We start from the raw sequence: 11,660 nt of genomic DNA, 5'->3' as shown, positions 1-11,660 counted from the left end.
GAACAGCCATGGCTCACCAATTCCACCATCCCTACACTCCCTATGACATCCAGCTGGAGTTTATGAGCGCCCTCTACGACTGTATCGAAGCAGGCAAAGTAGGAATCTTTGAGTCTCCCACAGGTTCGTACTGAATGTACTTTGTTATGTGACATATTGTCTAAAGTGTTATAGGAACTGTATGTTTGAAGTCTTGACATATCCTGACCGCCACTGATCTGCTACAACAGGGTAAATCCTTAAGCTTGATATGCGGTGCCTTGACGTGGCTGCGCGATCACAAGCGCAAAGAATTTCTGAAGTCGATAGATGGCTTGTCTGGTGAGTACTGGACATCTCGTGCCGTGATATCTGTTGACGCGGATTGCAGCCGATGACGACGAGCCGGATTGGATGCTAGAGTACTCCAAGAAGGAAAGAACACAGGCTCTGACACAGAAATGGCGAGAACTGGAAGAGCGACTTGCCAGGATTAGAAAAGAGGAAGAAAGGAGAAAGAAACTGGCACAAAATCCTCATCGGCCAAGCAAAAAGCAGGTACATGTAACCCCGGCTGTCACCCGTAATAGAGTACTGATACAGTACTGATATGGGACAGAAAACTGATATTGTCGCTTCAAACGATGAAGATGATAGCTTCTTCGAGCTGGATGAATACGAAAGCGACACGGAAACGGGAAAAAGTGTAAGAATTCCTGGATTCAGCGATATAGAAGGCTTATCTGCCAGTACGGTCGCGTTGCTTGATCGCTTCAAAGGCCGAGTTACCGGCTCAAAGGAGAGTGAGAATGACAACGAAAACCAAACGAGGATATACTACTGCTCGCGCACTCATTCACAGTTGTCTCAGTTTGCCCAAGAGCTTCGACGCGTTACTCTTCCATCCAGTCTTCCACCGCTGCAGGAGAATGCAGATGCAGAGCAAAAAGAGCATGCTGAGCTGGAAGAGGTCATTAAACATTTGACTTTAGGGTCTCGCAAACAACTCTGCATTAATCCTCGAGTTTTGAATCTTGGAAATGCTACGGCAATCAATGAGCGCTGCATGGAACTGCAGCAATCTGGGGTTGCAGCAGATAAAAAATGTTCGTACCTACCGAGAAAAGAGTTTGAGGACGTGCAGCTGGATTTTCGTGATCGAGTCCTATCTACAGTTCAAGATATTGAAGATATCACTCAAGTTGGAAAGCAACTTTCCATCTGTCCTTACTACGCGGCAAGAAAGGTTATTGATCAATGCGAGGTAAGTCTGAGCGTACCGCACTCAAAGCTGTATTCTAAGTATGCAGATTATCACGCTTCCATATCCTCTGCTACTCCAACGATCCTCCAGAGAGGCCCTGGATTTATCGCTTCGAGACCATGTCGTCATTATCGACGAAGCACACAATCTAATGGATGCCATCTCAAATATACATTCTGTTTCTGTCACACTAGATCAGCTCCGAACGTCTCTGTTCCAGCTCACAACATACGCACGGAAATTTCAGACGCGGCTCAAGGGCAAGAATCGTGTCTATGTCACTCAAGTGATTAGACTTGTCAGTGCGCTTGCAGAAAACCTTCAGTCTCTCTCTCAGAAGCACAAGTCGTCAGAAGCGGTCGTTCAATACTCGGATCTCGTCTCGGGAAAAGGAGTAGATCAGATCAATCCTTATAAACTGACGCGATATCTGCAGGAGAGCAAACTCGCAAGGAAAGTTGATGGCTATGTTGAGCATGCTAACAACAAAAATGATAAAATAGCCAGTGGCAAGGAGACGCGTGATAAAACTACAGTGCCGGTGCTTTTCCAAGTACAGAGCTTCATCTTGACATTGATGAATCCTTCTGACGAAGGCCAACTATTCCTTAACAAAACAGATGGTGGTGTAATTTTGAGATATATGCTATTAGATCCCACGAATCATTTCAGAGATATCGTCGACGAAGCGCGTGCAGTGATTCTAGCCGGAGGGACCATGTCACCGGTGAGTTGCAAGTGACTACCCGATGTGATAACCACTTGCTAATATTGATAGATGTCGGACTATGCCGACCACCTATTCTCATACCTGTCGTCGGCAAAGTTGGATACTTTTAGCTTCGGACATGTAATTCCCCCGAAGAATCTGACAGCACGTATACTAGCCAAGGGGGTGCTTGGAAATGATTTCAACTTCATTTTCGACCAGCGAACTTCGGATTCAATGGTAGGTCTCTGAATGTGACTGAAGAGTGATTGATACTTAGTTAGATTACAGATTACAGATCTGGGACAAACCATAGCGAACCTCTGTGCGGTAATCCCAGACGGAGTTGTAGCTTTCTTCCCCAGCTATGACTATTTGAACCAGGTTCTGAATACCTGGCGAAAACCATCCAAGACCGGAGGTTCAATATTTGCAGAGATTGAGAAACGCAAACCAATAGTTTATGAGAGCAACAATCAGAAAAAAGAAAGCAACACGGACGATGTCCTGTTGGAATACTCTAAGAAAGTCGAATCCGGCTCCGGAGCACTTCTACTTTCTGTTGTTGGAGGTCGACTATCAGAAGGGATCAATTTCTCCGACAAACTAGGCAGAGGTGTCTTGATAGTTGGACTGCCATTTCCAAACATACATTCCGCAGTCTGGAAAGCGAAAATCGGCCACATCGAGAAACAGACATTTGCGAAACTGACTCAAAACGAGAGTGAATTGCCCGTTTCTAAACGACGAGAAGCAGAGATAACCGCCAAAGCAGCTGGCAGAGATTTCTTTGAGAACTCGTGTATGAGAGCAGTGAATCAATGTATTGGAAGAGCAATTCGGCATAGGAATGATTATGCGGCTATTGTCTTGATTGATCGGAGATACGAGACGCAGCGGATTCAGGAGAAATTACCAGCATGGATTCGACAGAGTTTGGTGTCTTCTACTTCTAATATCCGGGAAGGCCTTAGATCTTTTTTCAAGAGTCATCAGTAGAAGGTTATAGCAGTGCTATTTACAAATTACTCTTCATTTCAGCTTTGTTCCTCTCATCCAGCTCCAACACAGATTTATGAATAAACTGCAGGGCATCACTCATCATAGCCTCGGTGAATTCATGACCCGTACACTCATAAACTGTATCCTCCAAATAAACATCCGCCTTCTTAACAGGCCCCTTACCACCACCCATAACAGCAGTACTACCAGAAATCGAATGTCTCATCAACCACTTCATAAAAGACTCCGTAAACCGATACGGCACCAATTTATCATCTTCACCGGACAAACACAGAATCCTCTTCCGGCCCAAATACCGATTAATAACCCCCACAGCCCGAACATCATACTCCTCCTCAGGCAAATCATCAGGAATCGAAACCATAAGAAACGCAGCCGGATCTCGTTTGAGCACAACTTCCAAAAGCGAAGATGGGAAATGTCTAGACCCCAAGAATTGGCTCCCGGGTTCTTCATTGGATGGTTGGAACCAGGAAGATAGTTTTGAGAGACGGGCTCGATCTGTCATTAGAGAGATGTAGTCTGGCATACCGACGATGATGATTCCCGTTGTGATGCGTGGTTCGTGTACGAGTGTGAGCCAGGTCGTGTGCCCGCCTAGGGAGATTCCTAGGGCGAAGTGGGCTGTTATTGAGTGTTGGGAGGTTGGGAAGATGTATGCTGGTAGGAAGTCGATTAAAGTTGATACGTCTTGGGCCGTGCCGGCTGTTCAATCAGTCTCTTTCTCCAAGTGTGGCTTATAAGAACAGGGGAACGCGGACGTACAATATACAGAAAACATATCAGAAGCATGATTCTCATTCCCTGTTCTCCAAACCTCATTCGCCAACCGATCGACTTCTCTTGACCCATGATTCCTTGCATCAAATGACACAGCTATCATGCCCCTCTTCGTCCTCTTCTTCCCCGCTGTAAGGTCGTCAGAATACCGTTGATAGTGATCATGAACAATTCTCTTGGCTACTTCAGCCATGTCTTTTTGCGAATCTAGGCGTGGATGTAGCAGCCAGATGCAGACTACCTCGGAGACATCGGAGACAAGCTCGCTGAGACCATAGACTGTGGTCTGGATGCCTGCGATGTGAAATGTTTGGGTGGATAGGGTTGGGGTTGGGGGAGCATTGTAGCTGTTCAGGGGGGAGATGGGGGATGGCATTGTATATGGTATCTTTCTTCAACAGTTTATATGTACGTGAAATTTCCTTATTTCGAGATGAGACTCATAAAATGAAAAAGATTTATCTTCTTGAGAGGTTGATATAGCTCGGTTGTATGGCTGAACCTAGGTAAAATCATTGGCCGGGGCGGAGACCTCCACACGTGGGTCCTGGCAACTCCGGACTTGCGCACCTTAAGTTAGGTACTTCCTACAACGGTTAATCTACAACAAAGCAGATAACGACACTCCATCAAGATACCCCTGATCAGAGCTACGAATTAGGCTCCTGAATTGTTGTCCCCCATGGAGAGCGCTCTGTCTTGTTGCCAATAAACGTCACGCCCCCTGGGTTTGTCGTCTTCGGTATGTTGGCTTCGTGAAGCTCCTGAAATCAGTAAGTCGTCAACACGAACTGAAATGATCAAAAGCTTGCAATGGAAATATATCTGATTGCTTGAATCTATAGGTGTACTTTTACGAACATGGCCGATCTCAACGATTCCTCCCAGCTTGGATCAGTCTCGCACGCCAACAATAACAACAACAACAACAACAACAACAACAACAACAACAACAACAACAACAACAACAACAACAACAACAACAACAACAACAACAACAACAACAACAACAACAACAACAACAACAACAACAACAACAACAACAACAGCAACAGCAACAGTCCCGGAAGAACCCCTAAGAAATTCCTCCGCCAGCATCGACCTGCGTCGCCGGGAAAAGATTCCTCATCATCACCGTTTATACCTCCAACCAATGATTTTGGAGAGCATAGCGATGTTTTCACACATAATAAACCAGCAAAGTATCCGTCGTCGAGTCGGGCAGGCACCATCGTCGACCAACCGATACAGGAGGAGATAGAACTAGACGGAAAAGATGGCGAGGTCCATGATGGCACCGGGATACCTCCTGAGGGCCAGAATAATCCGGCATCGACAGACCATGAATTAGCGGAACGAAGGCAGTCTTTGGACTTCGCGGCTGGTCAAGAGGATGGCAATAACGATATCTCAGCCAAGGACCGGAAACACTCTCTTTTTAATAAATTAAGAGCATTGGCCGCTACTCCATCGTTCCCTTCTCATTCGCGATCTGCAAGTGTGGCTACGGCTCCTATAGGAACAGGAATTGACAATGGCCCTATCAACCATGATTTACTCACCCCCGGGTCGGAGAGAGGAGAATATCCTTTCCCCGAGGCAGCATCAGACGCCGGAAGTGAAGGAGATGCAGATGCAGAGGAAAGTGCAGGAGAACAACGATTACGTCTGCGCAGAAGAAGAAAAACGCAACGGCCACGACCAACGAAAGAACTTAAAGAACCACACGACTCTGCCCCTGCAACTCCCAGGCCTAATGCAACAACACCTGGGATTTTCTCTTTTAATTCTTTCCATCCCTCAGAGATGACGAGACCTAGTCTCTTTCTACGAAGGGCTAACACTGATATGTCTGGTCACCTTCGTGACCCTGTTTCAGAAGATGAAGGTCGAAATAGACTCAACATGGATTCTCAATGGAGGAAGCGAAGCAATGCATGGCTATCTAGTGCTCGTGGACTGACGTATAGCGGACGCACGGACACTCAAAATACAAACAACACCAACAACAGTGCCAACACCGACGAGAGACGGCCTATGAATTTCAGGAGGTTGACAGCCTTTGCCGGTCCAAGCGGAGATCAGGAAGGTATTAGAGAAGTCTGGAGACGGCACAAAGCCGAAAGGGGATCGAGTCTTAGTGCGCAAAAATGGCGCCAAATCAAAGCTGGATTGAAAATGATTGGACAGAGGCGAAAAGCAGACAATACGATAGATCATGCCAAGTCTGCAGAGCTATTGGCAGAGTTGACCTCTGGTATTCCCGCCGCTTTGATACTTGCCAGCATGTTCCAACGTGATGAGCATGGGAGTAAACGTATTCCCATTTTATTGGAGCAGCTCAAGGTGCAGATTACGGATAGTCGATTTGATTCACATTCTGGAGATCGACATCTCGTGTTTCGTATCGAGTTGGAATACGGAAGCGGAATGACTCGCATGAAGTGGATTATACACCGCACCCTAAGAGACTTCGCCAATCTGCATTTGAAATACAAACTGCAAATTGGAACTCAAAAGTATATTCAGTTGAAAACGCAAGAAAGTGGACACTTCCTGCCTCGTTTTCCCAGAAGTGCATTTCCATATCTACGTGGTGTCCGAGGTCTTGATAGCGAAAGAGAAGAGGAAGACGACGATGGCGGTGGCTATGAAACTGGAGCAGAAGCAACCAGCGGTAATGAAGCTCGTCGCAAAATGAAGAAACGACGTTCATCATTTGCTATAACACGTCGTCGGTCTAGTACTGGAGTCACTTTGGAAAATGATGCAACTGCCGGTGAAGGTGCAGCGACCGCAACAAGCGAGAGGAGATCTTACTCTGAACGGCAACGAAAGAAACTCGAGAACTATTTGCAGAAAATGATACGGTTCTTAATTTTCCGCCCTGATAGCAATCGGTTATGCAAATTTCTCGAGTTGTCTGCATTAGGTGTTCGATTAGCAGCTGAAGGTAGTTACCACGGGAAAGAAGGCTTTTTGATTATACAATCGGCTAAAGGTCTTGATTTCCGAAAAGCTTTGAGGCCAGCCCTGCTCAAGAACCGACATTCACCAAAGTGGTTTCTTGTACGTCACAGCTATGTCGTCTGTGTTGATTCACCAGAAGAGATGAACATTTACGATGTATTCCTCGTGGATCCCTACTTCAAACTACAATCGCAGAAGCTTAGGTTAAGGGATCAAAAGGCAAAGGAGATTGCGCGAACAGCCAAAGACTCAGCAGCTCACCCTCAACACCACACGCTGAGACTGGAAAATTCAGAGCGAAAGCTTCGATTACTGGCTCGCAATGAAAGACAGCTGCATCAGTTTGAAGATTCTATCCGGTTCATGGTCGAGAACACACCGTGGTCAAAACCTAATCGATTCGATAGCTTTGCTCCAGTGCGAAAGAATTGCTTCGCGCAGTGGCTAGTAGATGGCCGCGATCATATGTGGCTTGTATCGCGTGCTATCAATCAAGCCAAGGACGTCATCTACATTCATGATTGGTGGCTAAGTCCCGAGCTGTATATGCGACGTCCAGCTGCTATCAGTCAAAAATGGAGACTTGATAGACTCCTGCAAAGAAAAGCGCAAGAAGGTGTGAAGGTTTTCGTCATCATGTATCGGAATATCAACTCGGCCATTCCTATTGATTCTGAGTATTCCAAGTTCTCCTTGCTCGACCTTCATCCTAATATCTTCGTTCAAAGATCCCCAAATCAGTTCCGGCAGAACACTTTCTTCTGGGCTCATCATGAAAAGTTGTGCATTGTTGACCATACGCTTGCGTTTGTTGGAGGAATCGATCTTTGCTTCGGAAGATGGGACACCCCTCAACATTTACTGACTGATGATAAGCCTACTGGATTCGAGTCACCTGATGGACCGAAGGATACGGATCACTGTCAGTTATGGCCAGGAAAGGATTACTCCAATCCTCGTGTCCAGGATTTCTATGATTTGGACAAACCTTATGAAGAGATGTATGATCGGAATGTCATACCGAGGATGCCGTGGCATGACATCTCAATGCATGTCGTCGGCCAGCCTGCCCGGGATCTCACAAGACACTTTGTCCAGAGATGGAACTATATTCTGCGTCAACGCAAGCCTACGAGACCTACGCCGTTCCTCCTGCCTCCACCAGACTTCAACCCTGCTGACCTTGAGGCTCTGGGCCTTGATGGTACTTGTGAGGTTCAAATCCTGCGTTCGGCCAGCAGTTGGTCTTTAGGAACTCCAGATGTGACAGAGCATAGTATCATGAATGCTTACGTCAAGTTGATTGAACAATCCGAGCATTTTGTGTACATTGAAAATCAGTTCTTTATCAGTACATGTGAGATAGATGGTAGGAAGATTGAGAATCTGATTGGCGATGCATTGGTGGAAAGAATCATTCGAGCAGCCCACAACAAAGAAAACTGGCGTGCTGTCGTTGTCATCCCTCTGATGCCTGGATTTCAGAACACGGTCGACTCTGAAGGTGGTACTAGTGTTCGCTTGATCATGCAGTGTCAATATCGCAGTATATGTCGTGGCGAGACATCCATTTTCGGTCGCTTGCGTGCGGAGGGAATTGAGCCTGAGGACTACATCCAGTTCTTCAGTCTGCGCACCTGGGGCAAAATTGGACCGAACAAGCAATTAGTGACCGAACAGCTCTACATACACGCAAAATGTATGATTGTGGACGATAGAGCGGCCATCATTGGGTCTGCGAATATCAATGAGCGTTCTATGCTTGGTTCGCGTGATTCTGAATGTGCGGCCATTGTGAGGGATACCGATATGATCTGGTCGACAATGGATAGTAAACCGTATTTGGTTGGCAGGTTCCCACATACACTGCGAATGCGACTGATGAGAGAGCATCTCGGCATCGACGTGGACGAAATACTCGATCACGATCTCTCAGCGGAGGCAACAGGACGCACAAGACGGGATAGTGAAGTCGACGCCGCTTCATTAGACAGCCAGGCCAACGGAGGGGTCCATAACGGAGAGCGAGAGAAACAGGACGAGCGTGAAATGATTGAGCGCCGTCACCGGATCCAAGATGAATTCCTCGTTCGATCTGAAGACATGCACAGTTTTAATCATGATGTTGACTGGGAACAAGGCAATAATCCAAACTTGAAATCTAGCAGGAAACTCACAGCTGACCCACGAGTGACGGAAAATGCTGAGCACCGAAATGAAGTTGCTGGAAACGGCGCGGACCACATGAAGATAAGCCTCGAAGCAGGTGTTGGATTTGGCCGTGACTCGGCTATATTGCAGGATACCACTGAAGTGCTCGTGAACGACGTTGCTGCTGAAGGAAAGGGCACGTTGAGTAATCCTAGAAAGACGCACAAACCTTCTGAACAAGAACAGCTCCGGAAAGACAGTGCAAAAGAAGCTGTTTTACCTCCTACTCCTAGCCAAATTGAGCCGGCATTGGATGTCCCGGAAACTCCATTCTCCCGACTTCAACCACTTCCACAGACCAACGATGCCGACATTGGGGGTCCAATGCTTCCACACAAAGAGCCCAATGGGGTAGGTGGCCATCCTTTGGCATCCTCCATCCGACAACCGTTTGTTGATGAACACTGCATGCGCGATCCTGTGAACGAGACATTCTACTTTGATACGTGGCACAAGATTGCGGAGAATAACACCAAGATTTACAGGACTGTGTTCAGGTGTATGCCGGACAGTGAAGTCAAGTCATGGAAGGAGTACAAGGAGTATACGATGTACGGTGAGAAGTTTGTGGAAGCGCAAAACCAGCAGATAGAGGCTCGAAAGTCGCAGAGTACGGGCGCCGTCAATAACAATCAATCCGCAGTTAGCATGGAGACGACTGTTCAGCCAGAAGCAGAGAAGACGGAGAAGACTGAGGGTGTTACTAGTAACGGTGAATCACAAACATCTGTGGTTGACGAGAAAGCTGCTCTAAAAGAGACGGATATATCTAATGATACCATCCAGCAACAACAGACAAGAACAACAGACATTGCAGAAGCTGAAAACGTACCGACTCCCACGGAGGAAATCAACAAAGAGGCCAGAACCCCTTCAGGCTCCACACCCGGACCAGCACCAGGTTCACAACCTGCATCAGTCGGATACTCAGGCGCCTTGAACATGAACATGACTCAACCCGGGTCAACTACTAGACGTCGACGAACAGCAACCCGAGGCTCGAGAAGAGAGTTCCATGCTTCCGACGGAGTGATTGATTTGCGTCATGCAGAGGAGTTGTTGGGTATGACTCAGGGACATTTGATTGCTTGGCCTTATGATTGGTAAGTCATCCTCTCTAGAGTGTATGTCTTCAGCCGACTGATCATTGGGAAATATAGGCTCGAGAAAGAAGAACAAGGTGGCAATTGGCTGTATACCCTCGATCAAATCTCTCCGATTGAAATCTAGTATGTTGACTTGACACTCTTCCATACCGCGCTTATTAGACTGGTATACTAACATTGATAATCAGCAATTAATCCTATCCTCCGACTCCTCACTCCTTTCCTACCCTCTCTTTTCTCCTTTACATTCTTAGATCCGATTCCACAATAACACTCCCACTGTCCTATATCCAAATCCTAGACTACAACTTCTTAAACACATGTCAATATTAATAATACCATATTAGAGTGGCATTATCATTTTCTTGTTTCCTTTTTTCCTTTTTTTTTTGTTTTGGGTTTGTGTGTTTGAGTATGTACATACGTCTTTTTCATAGCATTGCGCTCGCTGTATTAATTTTTGCTGTTGAATTTGATTTACCTAGATTCGGTGCTAATGCTGTTACAGTCCTTCCAGTTTAGTATCCTATTCTCCTCGTTCATTCTGTAGGCAGAACGATAAGACAATACATGGTCAAGATAGGATACCTGAGGATCGCGGTTTAAAGCCGCCATGACTTGCTCTTCTCCAATCGGGCTGTCCATGACGGGATAGCAAGAAAAAATTGATGTCGGTTTGGAGGATGCTGTACAGTACGCTGTTACAGCCTTCAGCTAATTTTACCTAAAATGACTAACTAGGAGATTGCCTGACGAAGAAACTAGTCCTTGTTGTCCTGCTGCTCGACGCGTAAGCAATGCTCACGAAACTGTAAGACTCCCCCGGACAGTATATCTTGGGTATTGGTCCTTATTCACCTCCAGTTGTGTCACGTCGTCCCATCAATTAAAATGGAATGCTAGAAAAGTTCACTTATATTCCCTAACATCTTGAACAGCTGACAGATTTTGACCCACGACCCAGTATACCCTGCCCCCGTATCATAAGCATAATTCATATGCCAAACTTACTCCGGTTCGTCTACGTGAATAACACTTTGATATTCGTTGAGAATGTATGTCCAACGTCAACCTTGTCAATCTATATCCTGCTCTCATCTTCTAACGCGGACTCCGACTACCTGATATAGATAGATCCTCGTTCTTTTCCGGAACTAACTACCTGCCTTACTTCTTAGCCATAGAAAAGTGTTTAAGCTCTCGAGAGAAATTTGATTGCAATGTCAACCGTTCACCAGGCGAAAGCAGACCGCGATCATATCCCTCATCCGATTACAGTTTCTCTCCACGATACCCACCAGTCCGTGGTTGCAGGAACATTGAACAATGAGCGTAGTCCGCCATATCAGATAACTGCTCCGGACCGACATACTAACAAAAAATATCAAGTATCGACAGGATCTTCAACTTCGGACCATGCTAGGACTGATATCAACCATTCATTCCATGCTTATACCGCCGATTTTCAAGGCGAAGTGACTTACAGTAAGAAGCCTCCAGTATCCTCACGTTATTCAGACCGTTTCCAGACATTGTAAAGCTGATAGCTTGATGTACGGTAGATATGACACATTACTGTACGCAACCCTGGACCTTATCGCAAAATATTCAGAAACGA

General features: G+C 46.3%; 3 protein-coding genes across 3 annotated transcripts, besides 1 other annotated feature; 2 read left to right on the top strand and 1 right to left on the bottom strand.

Annotated features, from left to right (window-relative positions):
- Positions 1 to 8: 8 nt before the first annotated feature.
- TSTA_103580 (DNA helicase, putative) lies at positions 9 to 2,951 on the top strand (the record flags this gene model as incomplete). Its single annotated transcript, XM_002486330.1, has 8 exons — positions 9 to 123; positions 175 to 179; positions 231 to 321; positions 371 to 537; positions 599 to 1,243; positions 1,290 to 1,970; positions 2,022 to 2,192; positions 2,244 to 2,951. The coding sequence occupies 8 exons, from the start codon at positions 9 to 11 to the stop codon at positions 2,949 to 2,951; spliced, it is 2,583 nt and encodes an 860-aa protein (XP_002486375.1).
- On the bottom strand, positions 2,945 to 4,180 carry TSTA_103570 (uncharacterized protein). The gene is made up of 2 exons (XM_002486329.1): positions 3,741 to 4,180; positions 2,945 to 3,680 (listed from the first exon to the last, which is right to left on the bottom strand). Exons 1-2 carry the CDS (start codon positions 4,129 to 4,131, stop codon positions 2,971 to 2,973), a joined length of 1,101 nt encoding a protein of 366 aa, XP_002486374.1. The 5' UTR covers positions 4,132 to 4,180; the 3' UTR covers positions 2,945 to 2,970.
- Positions 4,181 to 4,616: 436 nt separating this feature from the next.
- On the top strand, positions 4,617 to 10,406 carry TSTA_103560 (phospholipase D1 (PLD1), putative; the record flags this gene model as incomplete). The annotated part of the gene is made up of 3 exons (XM_002486328.1): positions 4,617 to 10,039; positions 10,097 to 10,165; positions 10,231 to 10,406. 3 exons carry the CDS (start codon positions 4,617 to 4,619, stop codon positions 10,235 to 10,237), a joined length of 5,499 nt encoding a protein of 1,832 aa, XP_002486373.1. The 3' UTR covers positions 10,238 to 10,406.
- Positions 4,664 to 4,815: a microsatellite.
- Positions 10,407 to 11,660: the final 1,254 nt, after the last annotated feature.

This window comes from Talaromyces stipitatus, genomic scaffold, assembly GCF_000003125.1.
Source record: "Talaromyces stipitatus ATCC 10500 scf_1105507295511 genomic scaffold, whole genome shotgun sequence".
Classification (NCBI taxonomy): domain Eukaryota; kingdom Fungi; phylum Ascomycota; class Eurotiomycetes; order Eurotiales; family Trichocomaceae; genus Talaromyces; species Talaromyces stipitatus.
This window is presented reverse-complemented; position numbering and strand designations above follow the sequence as displayed.